Source organism: Passer montanus, unplaced genomic scaffold (assembly GCF_014805655.1).
Source record: "Passer montanus isolate IOZ18808 unplaced genomic scaffold, ASM1480565v1 scaffold7, whole genome shotgun sequence".
In the NCBI taxonomy this organism is placed as follows: domain Eukaryota; kingdom Metazoa; phylum Chordata; class Aves; order Passeriformes; family Passeridae; genus Passer; species Passer montanus.
Window position 1 is genome coordinate 14,023,846 of NW_024372147.1, and position 22,566 is coordinate 14,046,411.

At 38.3% G+C, this 22,566-nt stretch overlaps 1 protein-coding gene across 1 annotated transcript in view; it reads left to right on the top strand.

Annotated features, from left to right (window-relative positions):
• Window positions 1-22,566, top strand: part of PGM5 (phosphoglucomutase 5) — a 66,886-nt gene that overhangs the window by 4,322 nt on the left and 39,998 nt on the right. Inside the window, exons 2-6 of the mRNA XM_039729904.1 lie at window positions 2,471-2,633; window positions 5,229-5,375; window positions 9,161-9,286; window positions 11,360-11,550; window positions 12,449-12,603. Of these exons, the coding sequence (XP_039585838.1) occupies window positions 2,471-2,633; window positions 5,229-5,375; window positions 9,161-9,286; window positions 11,360-11,550; window positions 12,449-12,603 (782 nt within the window). The remainder of the gene's footprint in view (window positions 1-2,470; window positions 2,634-5,228; window positions 5,376-9,160; window positions 9,287-11,359; window positions 11,551-12,448; window positions 12,604-22,566) is intronic.

Sequence of the window (22,566 nt, forward strand, 5' to 3'; positions counted from 1 at the left end):
TACACCTCTAAGGTCTGCCCTGTCCTCAGGGAGTTTTGTAGAACCACTGATGGCCTTAATAAAAGGGGAAACTTTATAGTAGTCCCTGCAAATACAATACTATTGTATAATTTATGTAATTTGATTTGTAGGATCCTTAATTTAGAATACTAAATATTGCAATATTTATACAGTACAGAAATTAGCATAATAAATAATATTTCAAAGTAGTATAGAAGTAGTAGCCTCATGACAAGTGCTTAAAGCAAATCACATTACTCAGATTTATATTAATATCTGGCATCCAGAAAAATGGGAAAACTGATGTATGCGATGTCTGCTGAATGGGAAGAAATTAAATATGGCAAAAAAATAGTCCTAGGTAATTTGTGCATTCTGAACAATTTAAGTATTCTACTAACTATTAAAAATACAGTGATATGCATGATGACAGAAACTTAAAACTCACTGGTTTAGATTTAGAAATACCAAAACCATGGTTGTGATAAGCCTGCATCCGAGTGTAAATACGTTTATACTTGAGTACCTCCAGATAGATTCAGTGTGTTGTTTTCATGCATTTTGTAAAACGTTATTGCTGTCATATTCTTTTCGTTTACTCATACACAATACTGTTTTAAGAGCTGGCAACCATTTCTGACAGCTGTATTTGGAGGATTGAGTCATTGCTCTAACTTTCTACATGTTTCATAGTTTAAAAAAAGGGAGGAACAATATTCAAAACAAACAATTTCAAGGTGTTTTAAAAAATATTTTTCTTTTCATGATAATATTTTGTTTGTTTGTTAATTTATTAGCTCTCTTGTTTTCTAGCAATGTTCCATAGGCTTCAGAATTATCTGCAAAAACTATGAAAAAAGAAGCAGGTAGACAAACAATTATTCTTTCATCAGAGCTTGAGGCAGATATCTCAGATGGAAGAGTGCATTTTCTGCACATTTTTTAAAATTCAAAAGCAGATCCTGTGATTCTTACTGAAAGAGAAATGGCTAGACGTAGTTTGTGATTGTTTAGAATTATCAACAAAGTAATTTATGGTAGAAGTTGATTATTTTTAGTCCCAATTTTTGAAATTAAAATAGTTTACAAAACCAGTTTAAATAAAAATTTCCTAATCCTTTGCTCTTCTGAAATTATTTGAACCCACATTTTTAAGTAACCATTAAGGTCCTCTTGTGAGTGCCCACAAGAAGCTCATCTATATATGAAGGAACAGCTCTATGTGGACAGGAGGCAGGTAGTGACACCTCCTGTGCTGTTGCTTTGCCAAACAGACCGTGGAACTATCAAATCTCCTTCAAACTAGAGAATGAAGTTTGATGTTCAATTCCCAGTCTGCTTTCAGATGGGGAGTGGAAGGGATTCAGTGTTCTGCCTTTCCTTCTGCCTCCCCTAACAGCCCTGCCCCTTCCCAAACTACTGCTCAGTAGTGGTGGTGGTGATGGGGGTTTATTTGTGTTTTTTTTTTTTTAATATTGATGTTACTAAAAAATTCCAGACTTTGACAGTATCCTTTTAAGCTCCATATGCAACTGCCTCAGTTCTCATCTGTAACACTTAACCTCCCTTTCTCCCTTCGGTTTTTTTGCATCTTCGTTTTGCATCTCCCTTCGTTGCGTTCCCCAGAAATTGGAACTCTCTTGTATTTCTTTGTAAATACATTTCTTCTTGGCTTCTAGATTATTTATGTTTAACTGAAACTGTAGTATTTGCGTAGGGGATGAAGGCATGGTTTTGAAATTGGAACCTTGCAGTGGAACTGCACATAATACCAAGCACATTGAGTCAGTGTTTAATAACACCGCCTGAAAGGTTTTTTTTTTTTTTTTATTTTAAGAATGGTTGGAACTTCCCCTGCTCAGCTGTGCACTGGCAAACACACCCTGTTCATTTGGAATAGCCAAGGAGTCATTGATAGCTGAAGGAGGAGCAGTGCTTTCTGTGGGGCAGGACGTCCAAGGCTGTCTTGGCAATAGAAATGTAACTACAAGAGACTGCAGGTCCTAATGTGGAGTGATGCTTGTGATTACACTGAAAGGCTGCCCTGTGAAAGGGCTTTCTGTGAAATTCGCTTTCTGTTAAAGCCCCAGCCCTGTGCAAATGCATTCACAGGGTCAGCCCTAAACTATACTAATATCTGAGAGGATTTGCTGATCTGTGGAGTTACCTGGCAAGTTTTGGTAGCAGGATGATAGTCTAGTGTTATGCTTGGGAGATTTGCAAATCCTTATCATCACTGTGCTCTTGCTTTACTGTCACATCCAGGCCACTGGGGTTAAATGTGCCAGTTTAGTTTTTTTGGTCAGTGCTCCAGGTTAGCATGCAACCAATGGATGGATATTTCCCTGCAAAAGAGTATGTTCTGTACAAAGACTTTACCATTTCTCTCCTGTACATATGTGCCTATTGTGTGTGTGTTTATATACTAATTTGCAAAATTCAGAGTACTTAGGTTGTTTTTTCCACGTAGATTGGCAGATTGGTTATTGGACAGAATGGGATCTTATCCACACCTGCTGTTTCATGTATCATCCGAAAGATCAAAGCCGCTGGTGGAATTATCCTAACAGCTAGCCACAGTCCTGGGGGGCCTGGAGGAGAATTTGGAGTCAAGTTTGAAGTTGCGAATGGAGGTATGTTTTTTTTTAAAAAAGCCGCTACAACATTGCATCTTGGTGGCTTGGAAATGGCTTTTGAGGATAACTAGCTGTCTGTAATTATGTGTTTTTAATTTACTTTGTTAAAATGGTGAAGAATGTAGGCATCTCTTTTTCTTTAAATAATGTAAATGTATTTTTGTACATGGGTCTGAAAAATAAGCATTAAATGTTCATTGAAGCCCTTAGGTTAGCTGTAAGATTTCTATAAACAACTTGCCATCTGATTTTTACAGTCATTTATGTAGGCATCTAGATTACTGTAAAAATTGTGATCCTTTTATAAAGATGCCTATGAGGGAGCTCTGTTTTCCTCATATTTCTGTGTTGCTTGTGTTGGCATTTACTTTAAAGCATGTAATTTCAGAAGTACTGTAAGCAGTGTAACTTACTGTCTTGTGTAGAAGAAAGCACATGAGAAACTTCTTATGTTTACCCAGGAAGTAACTTATCCAGGTAGAGAGTTGTACCATTTTACCACTGCAATTCCACCATTGAATATGGGAATTTTTGTATGTAGGTAAAGTCTTGTTTTCTGAAATTAACAACAAACACATTATGTTGTTATGGGTTCTAACTTACCCATGTATGTTAAAGATTCTGTATGGTTTACATTATAGATCTGTGTACACTTATATAACATTGTGTGAAGTTGCTGACACCTTGTATACCTCACACATGTAGAGTGCTTTCCATCTGAAAAAAACTAACTGAAAGTGTTTATAAAATGTTTCCTTACCCATTTTGAAGGTGGGTGAACTTGAGATGGGGTTGCTTTCTCCCTTCTCTCTTGTGTAATTGAAAAGTGTGCATGGGTAAATGAATGTGATTTTATAAACAGAATAGGCTTGAATCCCAGAGGGATTACAGTGACTGTGTCAGGTCAGCCAGTAAGAAACCAGGGTCACAGCACACATATACCAGAGCTAAACCAAAAGATGAATTAGCACTCTATGAACTTTAAAACACTACATGCATCTAAAATCTGCTTGATAAATGGGTAACAGTTGGTGGTGCTGTCTTTCTAGTGTGCTTTGCCTTTTTAAAGAGAATTCAAAAAGGCTATTATGCTTTCTGTATGAAACACTCCTCAAACAGAGGTCACAAGGTTTAATTATTTATGTTAATCAGCAGGGCCATAATGAAAAGTAGTTGGTTTAAGTTCCAGCTGTGAAAATGTGGGTTAAGTAATAGGCAAGGTGTTTGAACTTCAAGATAGTGTTAAAGTACAGCAACAAGCTCCTAGGGAAGGTTATTGTTACTTTATATTCTTGTTCAGACTATTTTGCAGATCCAGGTCAAGCAGAAGTGGCTTGTCTCTGTAGCTGTAGAAGAGAATGTAGAGTGACCTGTGGGATCTCTTTAGCTGGAAATATCAGTAGACAAGAGATCCGTCTATCAAGGAAGATCTGTAGCTTATGACATCCTCACCCTTTGGCTGGGTTTGGATTAGATGAGTAAGAAGTCATTTTGTAAGCTAAATGAAGAGTTAAGTGACTGGTTTTTATGCAGTGATTTGGACCATGTGGTACACTGCATCTGAGGTGGAAGACACTAATTTACATGGCAACACACTGCACATAGTGGCAGTGCATAGAAAAATGGAAAAACAGTGATAGAAAAAGGGAAAATTCAAAGACATTTGAGAGGAGAGAGGACACAACAGAGAGAATAAAAGAAATAATTTTTAGAGTAGAAGTGTAGGTTTAATATAAGCTGTGCAGAGTCAGATAAGCCAAAAAGGGACTTGCTGCAATTCACAGCTGCAGCTCAGACTCAACCTTTGCACTGCATACGGCATAGTTCATCTAGTAATTTTTGTATCAAGCCTGCAACTTTAATTTAATTGACAGTAAATCTTTGTAAAGAAAGCCATCTTTTTTTTTTTTTTTTTTTTTTTTTACATCATTTAGCAATGAAAGTAACTCGTAAGTAAGATGTGTTTTCTGTTTCTGAATGACATAACAAATCCAAGTGGTAATTGCTAATTGTTAAGTAATTAAGGTATTTTGAATTCCAACAAAGATAAGTTTCATTCAGGTAGTGGAGGAAAACTGCAATACAGCACCACTGTTAAACTGGTTAGATTTCTAAAAATGGTATTTTTTCCTAATGAAATAATGCGGAACACCAAGCTATCTGATTTTCATAGGTGTGCATTTGCAGAAAGTCCTATGAAACACCAGAACCTGCTGCTGAAGAGCAGGTTTTCCTTTAATAGCTATGTTGAGATTCCTTGCAGATTGAAAAAGGCAGTGTTTGACCAATAAGCCCAAACAAATATTACTGTGGTTACCTCATCTTTCCTGCCCCTGGATAATTTAATTTGATTAAACATTTCAGTCAAAATGTTGTGAGTAATGCAGTGTATTTCCATGTTTTATTTTTTTGAAAAATGTTTAAAACCTGTGTTGTAGGGAAAGAACAGATCTTATTTACCACAGCACTTTGTTTTTATTTGTTCCATAGTAACTCAAATATATTCAGAAAAATGTTTGCTATAGCACTAATTTTTAAAATAGTAAATCTTCATTTAAAATAAATGACCCGCTATGTCATTTTCTGTTACAGGACCTGCTCCAGATATAGTTTCAGAAAAAATCTATCAAATCAGCAAAACCTTGGAGGAATATGCAATTTGTCCTGATCTCAGAGTTGATTTATCACGCCTAGGAAGACAAGAGTTTGATCTGGAGAACAAATTCAAACCTTTCCGAGGTATCAGTGTGTGCTTTTTCTCATGCTGAATCCATTAGTATTGCTGCAGCGTTATAATGGGTAATTATATAAGCAGAACTTTCTTCAGGATGCCTTACTAAAAGTTATCAAAATACAAGGCAATTTAGAATCATAGAATGGTGTGTGGTGGAAAGTACCTTCAGGATCATCTTGTTCTAACTGTGCTGTCATTCATGGGCAGGGAGATGTTTCATTAGACCAGGATGCTCAGAGTCCCATCCAGCCTTGCTTTGAACACTTCCAGGTATGGGGCGTCCACATCTTCTTTGGGCAACCTGTTCAAATACCTCAGCCCCTCACAGCAAAGAATTTTTTCCTAAAATCTAATGTAAATCTCTTCTCCTTCAATTTAAAACCCTTCCCCCTTGTCATAACACTATTTGCCTGTTTCGAAATTCTCACCTGCATTTTAGGTACTGGAAGGCAGCTGTAAGGTCTCTTCCGAGCCTTTTCCATGCTGAACAATCCCAGATCTTTCAGCCTGTCCTCTTAGGAGTGGTCTAATCATCTTTGTGTCACTCCCTTGGGCCTGCTCCAACAGGTCCATGTCTTTGTGGTACTGAGAACCCCAGAGCTGCTGCAGCCCTGCAGGTGGGGTCTCATCAGAGCAGAGGGGCAGAATCCCCTCCCTAGCTCTGCTGCCCACACAGTTTTGGATGCAGCTCAGGACACAACTGGCTTTCTGGGCTGTGGGTCATGCCCAGCTTGTATCCCCATGAACTCCCAAGTCCTTCTCTGCAGGGCTGCTCTCCATGAGTTCTTCTCCCAGTTTGTACCTGTGTCAGGAACTGCCCTGACCCAGGTGCAGCGCTTCGTGCTTGGACTTGTGGGATCTCAGGAGATTCTCACACTTCTCAAGCTTGTCCAGGTCCCTTTGGATGGTATCCCTTCCTTCTGTTGTGTCCGCTGCATCGCTCAGCTTTGTCATTGCAAACCTGCAGAAGGAGCACTCAATGTCCCTGTTGATGTCATTAGTGAAGATGTTGAAGGGTACTGACTGGTCCCAAGACAGAGCCCTGAGGGAACCCACTCCTCACTGGCCTCCACCTGGACACAAGGTCATTGTGTCCAAACTCCTTTTCCATTGAATAGTCCATCCATCAGATACATGTCTCTCCAATTCAGAGATACTGGATGTGATGCCATGTGGTACAGTGTTAAAAACCTTAAAGAAGGCTAGATGGATGATGCTGATCTACCATATATCATCTGAAAGATAAAAGCAGCTGCTGGAATTATTCTAACAGCTAGCCACAGTCCCACGAAACCTGGAGGAGAGATTGCAGTGAAGTTTGAGGTTGCCAGTCAAGGTAGAGTTTGGTTTTTTTAAAATAAAGCAAAAGGTCTCATCCAGAGACTCCCCATGTCTGGTGGCCAACCACAGAGTCCTATGACGATCTGCTTTTTGATTTTCACCCACAGGGTGTCAGTCTGTTTATAGCTGTTTATCAGGGGCAGCTCTTCACAATCTGACCCTTCTTTAACATTGAGCACAACACCGCCACCCCTCCTGTCTGTCTGAAAAGACCCAGCCTGTCTCTTCAGAAAGGCTTGTGGCCCTCAGCTGCAGTGTTCCAGTCATGAAACTCATGTCCCACGTTTCTGTGATTGCAATTGGGTCATAGTTTTCTGAATACACCATGGTTTCCAACTCCTTTTGCTTGTGTCCAATGCTGTGTGCATTTATAGGTAAGTGTTATATCTGTTTTGTACTTCAGGAATCTGAGTTTCAGACTTTTAAGTGCATCAGGCCTTATCATTCAGCCAAGTATCTTTGCTGAATTTATGCTTCCTAGTAGTTCAACACCAAACACAAACATTTTGGGTCTAGGAATGGTTTGCTTATTGAAGTCTAATTGATAAAAGAGTAAGTGAGGCTCAGTTTATTAATTTTTTCTCACACTTTCTGAAAAGTTACGGAATTTTTACATCCAGTGACTCCAAATGTAAAGGGATTGCTTAAGCACATGTTTAATTTTAGGCATAGTAAATACTTTTATGCTTACAATTGATTTAAAATTATCTAACACAGCTGTTTTCTTGAAGGAGTCAAAAACAAATTAAGGGGTCCTGACATGTATTTCAAACTTAGTGTATATTTTATACATTTCAAATACTGTAAAACTCTATGTGGCCTCAAGAACTTTCTGCATTCCTGATGGCCTAGAATGAAAGCCATTTTGGTTTTCACCCAAACTTCACATTTTGAGACAATTTACAATTTTGAGAAATAAAAGTTTTTAATTTAAAAAAGTCTTTAAATTTTGATTTCACTGGGGTATTTTATTTTATTGTAAAGAACATGTTTGGCTTATAAGTCATTTTGTGGCTTATAAGTGCATGAATAGATACAGTTTAAACAGATCTGAATGCAGGTTGAAGGTTCAGAAAGAATGAAAATAATCTAAAAAGTAATTTAAGATACTATCTGAAGTATTTGAAACTTCTGCTTTTTCTTCAGTTATATGAACTAACTCCTGTGAATCAAGGCTACAGAGGCACTGGAACAACTGAGGTTGGGTTTGGCAGGAGTTAAAATAATTTTTGGATTTTAATTCTTCGTGTGCTTTATATTCATATGTTGAGCAGCTCCCCAGAATTGCCACATTTGTTCATATGCGTAAAGCTTAGGGCCTCCTAAAATACTGTTAGGAGCAGGGCATAGAAGACAAGAAATAATATATACCTAGTAAGTATTTAAAACTTTCATCATATACCATAGAATTTACTCTTTTTCAAGTTTTAAAGGTAATTTTTCAGCCTTGGGAACCTTTTTTTGTTTCTTCAAGCATATTGTCACAATCTGTTCTGTGTTTCCCAGGCTCAAAAAATGTCTTTATCATTTTCATGTTACTCTAAAGAAGAGCATTAGTGTGAGGTCAGTGTTTCTGAGTAAAATTGGATGAGATTTTAAGTAATAATTTAACTTACAAGTAAGATATTTCAAGATACTAATTTAACCAGATGAAAAGACGTTTATATAACATATGCTTTTTAATTTAATCAGGAAAAGTGATTAATTCCAAGATGACTGAGAAGCATGGCTTTTGACAGTTGTTTGGTTACTGCTTTCAGTATGACAGACTTATTTTCATTAATTCATTTTTGTTTAATATTTTACATCCAAAAGAACTAGAAAAACTGTACTGCTCTCCTTTTATGAATTTAAATTTCAAGTTATCAAGACCTTAGCAAAAACACAGATGTTGTATCTGAGCCTTGCTTTCCTAAATCAATGAGATCTGCAGTGCAAAAGTATAGTTTGTTATCCATCTACAACAAACTGAACACAGGTATTCCTGGTGCCACAATTTAGAAAATAGGTTGTATGTCTCTCTTGAAGGAATCATGCAGATGGATACTGCTGTCAGGAAGAAGTTGAGTGGTGTCAACTTGCCATGAACATCCTTTTCCTCTGAAAATAAACCTATTTAGCTTGCAAAGTTTTTCAAAGTAAACTCTATTAAGAGTTTACTCTGATGTAAGTACACTCGTTAATGTCTTCAGTGAAATAGGAGCTGTCAACTTACATTATCTCTGCAGTCTTTTGGCAGGCAAAACTGTTGATTTTTTCGAGGCTTAAAGCTTGATAACAGCCACACTGAAGGCAATGGGCGCCTTAGATTTTTCCTCTTTTCAAAGCAAAGCCGTGCCATATGGGGGTTGTGTGCTCTGACTTTAGTTCTGTTGGGTGGAAGAGAGCTGGAAGAAATAACTTCACTTGGGTAAACTGTAGTCACCTTTTTTTGGTTTGATTTTTCTAGTGGAAATTGTGGATTCCGTGGAAATCTACCTCAATCTCCTTCGAAGTATTTTTGACTTCAATGCCATCAGAAATTTGCTGACTGGACCCAATCAGATTAAAATAAGGATTGATGCCATGAATGGAGGTATGAACTTAAGTGCTGTTGGGACAGAATTGTAGGTACACCAAAATAACTTCCCAATAAAAGTTGTACACTGCAATGGTTTCCCAATAACAATGCAACATATAAATGTTGGACATTTACGTAATAGAAGCTAAGGGTAATAAGGAAGGATTTGAACCTTGTACTAACAACAACGGCAGTCTTAGTAATGGGTTAGGTTTCTTACCAGGCAAAGAGATTTATCTTATTTGATAAATAAGTAAGGACATATGTGTCCAATAAAAGTTTTCTTTCTGCATTTGGAAGCAAGCAGGATGAGGTAATCTTGCCATGACAGGGTGATGAAGTGTATTGCAGTGTCCAGTGACTGAGGAGGTTACAGGGCAGTCTCTACTAAGAGGAAATTATAAATGGTATAAAACTAGTAAAGTCTGAATAAATAAATTAAAGAGTTAGCTGAGACCTCTGTCTCACTAATGTTAAAAATGAGCAAATTTCACAGTACTGGGAACAAGTTGAAAGTGTCATAGAAGACAGCAAGGGGATCACTGGTGTACTGATATATAAAAAATATAAGCTGTGTCACTTGGGGAAACACAGACCAGGATAAGATCTATTTTAGGCTACATTATGAATATATAAATAAGGATTGCTGCAGATAATGAGTTGAAGGATAGGAGTGTAAGTAAGACTGTTCAGCTTTATTTTATGGAAAACAGATTACATCAAGCAAACCAGGTTTCATTCTTTAATGGGATTTCAAAAACAGACCCATAAAAGGAGCTGGACAGACTTAGAAAACTTCTGTAAAGCATTTTATCTAGTACACTGTGATAGCTCTGAACACCCAGTTTTGCCAGACTGTGTCAGAAGGGCAGATGGTGTCCTTTAGCAATGCAGAGGGAGCAGTGAGGAAGGTACTGCCTCTTGTCATGTACTATACTGGAGAGAATGTTACTAAAATACCTTGGAGCTCTCATGTTCAGATCTGTTTCTGACCATTCAGAATTTTTACGTGTTGTTAAAAAGATGTTGTCAAAAAGTCTGTTTAGGGTTAGAAAAACTGATGCATCACAAACATTTTAAAGGACTTAGTTTGTTTACTCTATTTGCAAGGTGGCAGAGAATTGGCTTTATGACCTTGCATTTTGGTGGGGAGATGGATATCTATAATTTAAAGTACATGTAGATTAGATGTATACAAGTGGAATATATTTTATGGCTATACATGCTGGTAGTTTAACACTGGCAGAAAACAGAGTAATTTGATAGGAGTCCACTTTAGATAACAACGTGAATCATGGTATATTTTACGGAATTAACATCTACATTTTCACGAAAAGAAGTTTCACTCACACAGTTTTACCTCAGGTCTCTGCTGCTCCAATTATCAAGATTTAGGAGTAAGGAGAAAGAGAGAGCAGTCACTCATGCATTTTTTACCTCTGAGCGACCTGTTCACGCCTGCATCAGGGATGCAGAGTGCTCAGGTAGTGACCGTTTAGTCACCAAATGCATTTAATAAGTATGGTATTTAATAGCATGGGGTTTTAGCTGGTCATATCTTTAACAAAACAAAGAAGTATTTTGGAGTTAGTTTTGAGAAAATTTTGATTTATTCTCTGCATGGTAGCAACTGAAAGGTAGTGAAATTCTTTGGTGGACAAATCTATTGCAATTTTCACATGAATTGGAATTTTAAGGTAGGTGTATTTCCCATATGTATTCACCTACTGTTAACTTTCCTGGCTATTATGTGTTATTTAAACACATAGAGTGGTGTTTTTATTTTAGTGAGAAAAACTCCTTTATGTGTATGATAATTTCTTTACTTAATAATGGGTAACAAAACCTCCTCTGCGTCTTTCACCATTGTGATTTTCATGTTGAATTTATTATTTTCATACTGGTTAATTATTTACTTTGAGGACAATCACATATTTCTCTGTGAAAGAATAGTTTGGGTGTTTTTGCAAGGACAGATGCATAGAATTGCTGAAAGTATGTTTTGTATGCAGTGTCCACAGTGCTGTGAAAAATTTGAATGTCAAGCATACGCTTTTGTGATTGCATGGCAGATTTCTGTTTTCACAGTTATGGGACCCTATGTGAGAAGAATTTTGTGTGATGAATTGGGAGCTCCTGCAAATTCTGCCATCAACTGTATTCCACTGGAGGATTTTGGTGGACAGCCTCCTGATCCAAATTTAACATATGCAACTGCCTTGCTGGAGGCTATGAAAGGTGGCGAGTATGGATTTGGAGCTGCTTTTGATGCTGATGGAGTAAGTACTTAGATCTGTCTTGAGGTTCCACTGCAGGTGTTATTTTCGCTGGGGTCAGATATGGGACATGTAAATATAATTTATCTGCTTTTCAGTAACCCATTGAAGCTAAAAGTGGTATTACTTTCAGGTACAGATGGTAACATTTGCAACCCATAAATCAGACACATATGTTGTAATTTTTCTCTGCAGATGACTGAAAATCAAGCAGAATTTGAAGGCAGGATGAGAATTATTTAATTATCAGGCTGGTTTTGTTTTGTGCTGGTGTAACATTTTTTTCCTTGGTTAGGAGCACACAGCATATAGATGATGCAGACCTGTCACAGTAAACAGTAACAACGTTAAGTCCTTTTTGGTTAGCATCATGAATTAAGGGCTTTTTAGCTAAATAAAGCACTGAGTCATAACCTCTGTTTATTTTAATTTTTTAATGTCGTATTATCAGCATAATAAAAAGCAAGGTATTACAAAAAAACTTTCTGCCCTGACAAGGTGGGAGAAGGATTAAAAGATTCTGAAGAGCAAAAGCTGTTTTCTATTCTCAGTAAACACAAAACACTCTCCTACTCCCATAATAGTGAGTGCCATTGGCAAAAAGATTCTCCTACGCAAGCATTCTCTTGGCAGAAACAGAGCTGCTGAAGTGACATGTAGGAGGCAGAAGCTAGAAGTTGATCTAGAGCTTTGATTTGCATGGCAGGAGGGAGTGATGGTGTGATAGTGAGATTATAAACATGCCAGGATGATTCCAGTAAATTTTCCTGCCCAAAGAGGGATGTGAGTTACCCAAAGCCTGCCCTTTTTCTCTCTACCTCCAGTGGATCTAGGAAAAGAAATTAGGTGTCCTCAATACATGGGATTTAGGATGCTATTTTAAATTTGTTTTCTTCTCCAGGACCGCTACATGATCCTTGGCCAAAATGGTTTCTTTGTTAATGCATCAGATTCACTGGCTATAATTGCTGCCAATCTGTCTTGCATTCCATACTTTTGTCAGATGGGTGTCCGAGGATTTGGCAGAAGCATGCCTACCAGCACAGCTCTGGACAAGTAAGATGAAATATTTATTTGTATCACCTTGGCCATTACATTAGTTATCTCTACTTTTTATTACATAGCAATTCCAAAATTGTGAAGTTTTTTGATAAGAGCTTCTAATTTTCCCAGTATTTATTTTCTTTATTTTTTAAGCTGATTTTGACAAGATTTTGGTTTTATCTAGACTAATTATTTCTGGTTTTACTTGAGTTAAAAGAGTTTAATTCAGTTTGGCGAAGAAGTAAAATTGGTAAATCTCATATACCAATATTTGACTGTATTCTTCCATAAAACTTTATTCTTTTTATTAGTGAATAATGGTTTACAGCCTAATCTGGAAGCTCTTTTTATGAAAATTGTGGAAGTTTAAAAAAAATGAAGTAATAATTCAGTACTAAACAAGTATTCAAAAAATCAAAACCCTCCTCAAACTGAAGATATATGAGCATATTTTGTTAGCAGCTTAATTTTGAACAAGTTTCATCCAGGCCTGAGTTTACTGTAAATATCAAGACAAGATGATTACATATTATTGCGTTAATATTTTCTGTTTGGAAAAGCTTTGGCTGAATCAATTGTGTCTCAATTCATCTGGCTGTATACTTTGATAATGACAAGAGTGATCTGCTGGTCCTCTTAAATGTATTTAATTGGGAAATAGTAATTTTAAAGTGAAAAAAATTGTATGGAAAGGTTGATTTCTCTATCTACAGTTTGCCTATTCAGGAAGTTTTTGAGGTGTTACTAAATTCAGAGCTTGCAGCTCCCTCTTTGGGAATATATTCCTTACTTGTGGGTAGATAGTCTAAGGAAATACTGTTAGGTCATATTTAATGTGTTTTGTTTATTTTGTTCAGCAGTCCAAAAATCTCATTATCGTTATATTGAAATTTAAATAGAATTCATTTTGTATGTAAACACTATATCTGCATTTCTGTAAGAACTGAAGAAAGATTGACATTTAAACATGTTTTTCCATCTGCTTTTCATAAAGTTTGATAAATATGTCAGAAAGCATGAACTCAAGTCCCCGTCAATACAATGTGACTGTTTGAATTATATTCTTTGCGATGTTTACTTGACCTTCTGGCACAAAGATTGTTTCATGGTGATTACTGCCTTATTTAGTTTTGTGGAGCTAAGCCTGATTGTTAAATAAAACTGAGCAACTGATAATGATGAAAGGACTTAAGTATTTTCCCTTCCATTCCTACTAATATTTATTGTTATGAATTTTTCAGTCTGTATCCAGGACACTTGATTTATTTTTTTTAATATTTTGTTTTGTAGTTTTTAATATTTTGTTTTTGTGGTTCTCCTTGTTTTCTTGAAGACTTAGGAGTTACATGTTCTCATGTAGTTCAGTTTAGATCATGTAGTTTTCTTATGGATCATGTGGTTCCAAATCCCCTGCCATGGGCAGGGATACCTTCCACTAGTTCTGCAACTAGGGCAGTATGGCTGGAGCACTGTGGCTGGTAAGGACTGAGACTGAGTAAACTGCCACTGAGTACCTCAGCCTTCTCCATGTCCTTGGTAACCAGGTCTCCTGTTTCTTTCTGGAGAGTGTCCACATTTTTTCCTAGTCTTCCTTTTATCACCAGTGTACCTATAGAAACTATTCTTGTTGCTTTTGACATCCCTGGCCAGATTTAATTCTGTCGGGGCTTTAGCTTTCCTAGCCTTATCAACAGCTACTTGGACAATTAATCTGTATTCCTCACAGGCTACCTGTCCCTGCTTCTACCCTCTCTAGGCTTTCTTCCTGTGTTTCAGTTTGTCCAGGAACAGCTTGTTCATTCACACAGGCTTCCTGGTGTTTTTGTATTGCTTCCTCCTCTTCACTGGGATGCATTTCTGTCAAGCCTCTAGGAGGTGATCCTTGAATGCTACCTAGCTTTCTCGGGCCCTTCTTTCCTCTTGGGCTTTGTCCCATGGTACTCTATCAAGCAGATGTGGAAGAGACCAAAGCCTCCTCTCCTGAAGTCCATGCTGTGCTCTCCTCACTGCCCAGAGGATCTTGCATTCCACCATTTCATGGTCAGTGCACTTCACATTCCACACCAGCCCCTCAATATGGTGAGATCAGGTTCAGTTTAGGATGTCTCCTTGTTAGCTCCCCTGTCACCTGGAGAAAAAAAAATATTCATCCATGCACTCCAGGAACTCCTGGGTTGCAAATGTCCTGCTGTGCTGTCTGTTCAACAGATACCAGGGTGATTGAAAGCCCCCATGAGCACAGGGCTTGTGAAGGCTGCTCCTATCTGTTTGTAGAGGGCTTTATCCATTTGGTTTTCCTGGTAAGGTGGCCTGTGGCGGACCCTCAGGCTGTAATGTCTCTGGTCACTGCTCTCCCTTTAATCCTGACCCATAAGCGCTCCGTAGCTCCTTATGTCTAGCTTTCCTTATCCTTATCTGTCTCTGGGTGCGTGTGTGTGGGCTGACTACATGGATTAGAACACGGTAAGAAGTATCACAGACACCTTCCTTGGAGATTCACTGAGCTTTGGCCTGCTTCTGAACCTTGGTAACAAGAGTGGCTCTCCTGTGGTGGAACTGGGTCAATTCCTGTCCACTTGGCTACTGTCCTCTGAGGTCACTGAGATCTTTCCTGGAGTCTGTGCTAGACAGCAAATGAAAACCACCTCTTTGTATGGTGCGTCCATATTGTGTGGCCACAGTTTAGCCTAAGTAATAGAACTGGAACTTTCCGTTAGCTCTATTAGAGAAAAAAGATGCACAATAACTTAAGGATTTAGAAAATCTGTTCCTTTTCCACTTGTGTGCATGATGTGTTGCTTAGGACTTTTTCAAAGGGCATTATTCAACTTAAAAAGAAGGAAGCAATAATCCAAAGGACTCTAAGTGTTGCTTAGGAATATTGCATTAACAAAGGGAGCAGTGAATTACAAGAGAATTCACTCAAAACATTTAACCAGTGTTGCCATGTATTTGGTTGAAGTGACTGCTGGAATATACTGGTGTGAACTGTAGGGAGAGGATAACACTTGACAGGAAACATCTGCTTTAATATGCTCCAACATCAACAGGCTTGTGGCAGTATGTCTCCAGACTTCAATTCTCTGGCAATATGTACTCATAGGCTGGTGTTCTTTTTGTTTTGGGGAATGTGAACCTGTATTCCCTGTTCAAAAAACTATTCTTGTTTCATATCCTTGTATTCTGATTTATCTGATGTCTGCATAACAGGAAAGGAAATGAAATACTGAGATGTTAGCTAACAGTGTACAAAATGAGAATCACAAGGGTGAATAAAAATTGTTTCTGTAGGAAATACAAAGTTGTGTGTGTGTATAAAATAGCAGTCAAGATGGTACTGGAGAAAAGGGTTTCTGAGAGAATACTACTGTGTTCGCAGACTAGCGACTGATAGGTTGTTTCTACAGCAAGTTTCTTTCAACAGCATGTAAGTGCTTTCATTACACTTAGCCTGGGTAAAGCTAGGCACCTTACTGTGGTGTACTCTGCCACTTCACATCTGGGAGCGTGTCTTGTAATGAAACTTCGACACATCAGTGTTCTTCTGCTGATTGTCTGTTGTCTGATCATCTGGAGACAGCTTTTAAGGGAGGTTGTGGTGACAATAAATGTTCTTACTTGTTTACAGCCTGTTGTCATGGAAGGCAGAGATGCTATGAGCTCTAACTAATCTGCCTTAAGGAGGCTGCCCCTGGCAGCAAGAAACATTTTGTTATAAAGTGTGGTCCATTTTGTCTGAAGCACACCAATAAGCTTTCCTTATGTCATAGAAACATTCGAGTTGGAAAAGACCAATGAGATAATGAAGTCCCTCCCTCCCTCCCTCCCTCCCTCCCTCCTTCCCTCCCTCCCTCTTGTTCTTACATCTTTGATTTTTTCTTTCCCCTGTTCCTCTTATCCCATTTCCATCCTCTTCAGTGTCTCCTCTTTTTCTTTAACTATATACCTCAGGCCACAACACACCACATCCCACTTGTGCTTTTGTCATTATTTCCTTTAATTCTTAACATAAAAACCCTGCATGGATTTTTTTTGTCTGTTTTTTCTTGTGTATTTCTTCTGTGTTGGTCATCTGAAAAATTTTGTGCCAAAGCAGGACTTACTCTGCTGTACTGTGTGCTTCTTTTTCTCTGCATGGATACCCTCTACTATTGAGTAAGGGATTTTTTCAACATAAAGGCTTCTCCAAGTCATAAATATGTCTTTCTACATGGTTCATACTGCATTCACTTTGTGACTGTGCTTTGTTCAAGTTATGCCAGCCATGACCTTACTCCTTTTATCTTTCTTCAGCAGGATAATTCAGTCTCACTCCCTCTTATCTGAAATAGGCTCACTGTGAATTTTTTAAGACACCTCTGTCAAACTTAGTGCATGTCACATATAAGCAGTTTTTAAATTAGAGCAGAAGGACAGTTTGTGTTCTGGAATGCTGAGGAAGGACAACTGCATAAAACCATCATGAATGTAATTTAACATGTTTGATGAAATGTAATATAAAATTGAAAGGTGTGATTGGAAAGGTGTTTAAGATTTGTAACTTCTAAAGTAACCCTGCAATATTAAAAGAGTCCATATAAATCCTTTGTATACTTGCATATATAGTAAAAAAATAGGGGTTTTTTCTGTGTCAGCTTTCAAATATGTTCTACAGATAAATGTTTTATTTACACAGATATGACATGTTTGAGACTTGTGGAAGAAAACCAACTATCATTATAAGGCACTAATGTTCTTTCTTAGTTTTTTTTAATACAATGTGCCTGTAATGTAGCTGCTATCCTTTAGTCCCTGAATGTTTTTGAGGCAGTGGAGGTGATTTGTCATTGCAAACACTTTCAAAGATATCCTTAGGGAGTTGTATTGGTCTTTATGTTTTCTTTGGTGCTGGATTTGTTATGCTTTACTATAGTGTGGCATATTTGACTGTTGCAAACCCACCATAGGCAAGACTATCCAGTGTTTCATTATCCTAGCCTGCACTGGTCAAAACATGCTGTAGTCATGACAGGCTACATTTTAAATGTGTGTGGGGTAAGTGTTTATTCTCAGGACTTTACAGGACAGTTGGATACTCAGCAGTTGGATACTCAAACGTTTTTTCAGTGACAGATAAGAATGAGCATACATCAATCTGCTGCATACTCTTGACATTTACAGGAGAGAATTAATCTTGTGTTCTTCAGTGGCTGCTTGTGAAGAAAAGGACAGAAAACAGGTTGATGTCCTGTCCTGTGAAATACCGGTAGAATACTTATATTTCAATAATATCTGAGTATCTGTGTTGTCCTTTATTGATTAATGGCAAGAGATGCTAAGCAATCCCATGGCTTTTACTTGCTACACAACTTAGCTTTAGGGTCTGAGAGGAATTCCATGGACAGTTCTGGGCCTGAAGGCAGCTGTTCCCTGTTGAGAATGGCAAGCTGCAGAGCTCAGAGATGCAACACACAGCTCTTACTCTTACACAAAGGTAGCTGGATTCTGGCCTGTGCATGGAGTGGACTGCTATAGCTGATCAGCTTAAAATTAGCAGGTTCATTGGTTGTGCAATGTGAAGCTTGCAGGACTGAATACATAAAGGGTATTTGAAAGCTTTCTTCATGTGAGAGAAAAAATGAGTTGAAAACTATGTGGTGCTCTGTTTCCAGCTTAATCTTTGGCTGAGAATGAGGTCAGTTTGTCAACCAAAGTTAGAGAGATGAAGATTTGGTGCTTGATGAGAAATAAATATGTTTTGTAACCTTGATTGACTGTTTAGAAGTATGTGTATTTGTAGGTCTCACAAACAAGCAGACTTTTGTCTAAGACTTATGTGCTGTATCTGAAAAACTACCTGAGAAAAAGAAACATTTTGCAAAATGCCTGGAGCAGGCCTTGCAGTGTGCAATAGATTGATGATGGGTAACAGAAAGTCACAGATTCTTAGTGCCACATCTTATATCTCAAAAAGTATACAACTATAAATAAACAGCAGGAATTCCTACAAATGTCTTCGTAAAAGGTCCAAAAGTGTTTTAAACTAAACAATCTGAGGAATTTTGCATCCAGTCAGTTACAGAAGACTTTGTGACTACTTAAAAGTTAAAGGGCCCTTTTCTTTCAGGTTTTATGCAGTCTTATTATATGCTTCAACTTAGAAAGGCTCCCTGGTATATCAGCATGTCTGAACATGTTTTGCCCAGGCTGGAAAGCACAGCTGGTATCAACCCAAGAGCAACCTCTCCCATCAAAGCATTTTTTTTGTCAAAGGGTGACCTTCATGGAGAATGCTTCCTGCTGATTTAAAAGAAAACTATTCTGGCTCAGAATTTCAAAACAGTGTGTTTAAAATTCTACTTCTAGGCTGTATTAAAGTATAATCTTCTTAGGTTGTTTAGAAATTAAGAGGACAGTAAATTGTTCTTTACATTCTGTGCCTTTTGAATATCACTATAAGACTGCCAGAGCCAGGGAACTTAAAATTATTTGAAGAAGACTGAGAGTCCTGTTAGACTAGATCTTACTTTAAGTAATAATCACTTGAATTGTTATATTAATTTTGAAGGAGAAGAAACATTGTCTCCTGTTTCCTTTTATGGGGGAAATGAAAGAGGCCAAAAATCTTTCCAACATCAACAATTCTTTGATTCTGTAGTAACAGTCTATACCTATGGCATACTATACTTTCTTCTTTTTTCTGTTTTTCTTTCAATGAACATATACTGGTGAAACTGCTTTCTTCCTTTCTCTTCCCAAACAAGTCCTACAACCGAAAAGAATGCTTAGTAATTTTCAGTCTCTAAAATCTACAGAACAGTTTGCGAGGGAGAGAAAGGAAAACTAGTAAGCCAGGCAATCCCAATCTAAATGGCATCATCAGGAAGCTACTAGAATAAATTGTGTCTAACCAACCTGATTGCCTGACTGATAAAATTATGGAATCTGTTGATGGTGTTAAGATAGTAGATGTCATAGTACTGCCATTTGAGCAAGGCTTTTGAAAGTGTCCCATGTTATTCCTGTATCCAGCTCAGGACTTCATGTTTGAATGGGTGGAGAGCTAGAGAGGTAAAAGTCTGGTTTGATTCTCAGACTCATGGGCAATTGGTTAATGAGCTGGTAAAAAGTGGGTTACTGCAAGGGTCTGTTCTATGACCTGTCCTGTTTAACATGTTTGTCAGTGGTCTGAAGGTGAACATGAAGGATGCTCAAATTCAGTTTGTAGATGACGCCAAATTGTGTGGTGCCCATTGATGTGCTGGGGAGCAGAGCCAGCAGTCATGGAATTGTGAAGGCTGGGAGAGACTTACAAGATCATCTGGTCCAACCACTCACCTGGCACTGCTTGCCACTGTCGCCCCTAAACCACTACACCCATCACCAGATCCAGATGCCTCTTGAACATATACAGGGATATTGACTCCACCACTTCCTATTTCAGTGCCTGGCTGCTATAACAGTGAAACATTTTTTCTAGTATTTAATCTGTATTAATATATTTAAGCTAAGACTTAAACTCTGTCTTAGCTTAAGGCCATTTCCTTTGTCCTCTCACTGTAGGCGCAGTAGAAGAGACCCCCACCAAATAACAACCTCCTTGCAGAGAAATTGTAGAGAGTGATTAGGTTTCCCCTGAGCCTCCTTTATTATAGACTAAACAAATGCAGATGCCTCAGACATTCCTTATATGACATGTTTACTAGATCCTTCATGAAACTTGCCCTTCTCTGAACATGTTCCAGAACCTCAAAGTCCTGTTTGAACTGAATGGCCCAAAAATTGATGTAGTACTCAGCTGCAGCCTCACCAGTGAGGAATACAGGAGGATGATCTCTGCCCTGGCCCTGCTGGCCACACTGTTCTTGGTACAGTCAGGGGAACCTGGACAACTGGCAGGAATGGATGGCAAAGACCTGATGAAATTCGGCAGCAACAAACCATGCCCTCAGAAAAGCAGAGCCCTACAGTGATGCATACTGCAGCACAGGAACTGAGGAGCAGCTCTGCAGAGACAGGCCAGCATCCTGGGGGACAGTTGTCTGAGAAGTGTGCTCTGGAATCAGAAGAGGCCAGTGACACCCTGGGCTGTATGAATATTCCCTACTTATCATGTGAAACCACTCCCAGATTTTGTTTTTTGTTTGGTTTGGTGTCCCCAGTATAGGAAAAAGATCAGTAAAGTGGAGTGAGTTCAGCACATGATCACCAACACAGATGGGGGCTAGAGCACAGGCCCGAGGAGGGGAGGCTGGGGAGCTGTGTTCAGCCTGGAGAAGGATGCCTTCTCTGGTGGGACCTAACAACAGCTGCCCATACCTATGGAGAGTGGCTGTTGAGAGCCACTGCCTGGAGCACTTCCCAGCTGTGCATGGTGGAAGGACAAGGAGCAAAGAAACTTGAAATAAGTAAGTTTTGTGTCCAGGATGTTGGACTAGAGACCTTCCATGGTCACTTCTAAGTTATAGTACTGTGTCCTTATGAAGAGACCTTTGCTGGAAAGCACCAAGATTGTTGAGCCTGCCTGTACCTTTGCGCTCTTGTAGTTACTATCTAGCAGCAAGGTGTTTTATAGAAAAAAACTATGTTGTCTTATATTATTTTTTCTTAATTTTCTTCAAAACCAAGGAATTGCCTGTCTGGAGAAACTGCATTCTTTCTGTCCTGATCATTTTCCGAGCTATCCTGCTGTCTCTGTATGAGAGGATGGAAGTAGTATTACAGTACTCGGGAGGTGAAGAAGCAGCTAGGGGGGCAGTCAGTAACTTCTGATATGTACCTAAAGCCATTCTTTCTCTATTATTCAGATAATTCAGAGTACTGGTAATCCAATTTGAATTGCAGTCAATACAGAGTTTTTTAACACATGTAGTAGATATATTCACATCTGGTTTGCATCTTTGTCGATGAGCATAGGCACAGTGAACCAGCTGACCTCACTGTAGTAAGCCAGGAAGGGCTAATGAATATGAAATGTGTACTCCTGAGTTAATGGAGGGTATTTTCCCTGTGCTTAGTTCACAGGATTATTGCATATCCTGAAAGAGACCCTGACTCTTGCCAGTCTTTAGTTATGACATTATTGAGGTTCACTTCACTAAGTATCTGCAGTAGAACAAAAAGGAGAATACCTCTTTATTACACCTTATAATTCATTATGCTATTTTTCTTCTCTGGTATAATAAAATCTTCCTGAAAATTTCTGTAGAATCAGAAAACTTACAAAGCATTTCTCCTTGCCTTCATAGACCTTTGTATTACTGAAAAACCCATGGATTCTGTATGCAGCAGTGACTGTAAGACTTGGGACTAGAATAGAAAAGGTACCTGTTTAAGGGTGGGGAGGTGAGAAGGCTTTAAGTATTGTTTTTTCCTTGTTCATGCTTTGGGATTTTTTTTTTTTTGTTTTTCTGTAGTTTGCATTTATTACAGACCTGGCTGATATTTCATTGTTGCACTAAACACAAAGTTTTTCCTTAATGAGACAAGGTCCACTACTAAAATTCATTTGTGTCACTTTATGCTTGGGTGTTTCTTATATTCTTAGTAAGATTCATTTTCTAGGAACCAGCTTGCTTTAATCAGGCTTTTTGTTTGTTTCTGTTATTTCCAAGCATTAAGAAGATTGGTCTCCTGTCTTACTCAGGAAACCGTCAAAAAATCAGGCTGTTAACACAGCATAGTACAGCATAGCAATGACAGCTGTTTTTTCTGTATGTATATTCAAAAAACCCCACCTTTGCTCACAGTGCTGAGCTCATCACAGGCCATGCTGTTGGGAATGGGGCAGAGACAGGCTGCCTAATACTAAGTCAGTTGTTGCCATAAAAGAAGAGGACAGTGTCTTCTAGAACTAGGCATAATCTTCCTGCTGCTTAGCCATGGCAGAATTTAGAGTCTAAAATAAAATTGGAATTTTTAAAGGAATTACATTTGTTGTGTAAAAGTTCACAGAATGCTAGAAGTCATCATATCTGATCACTGTGCATTCTCTTG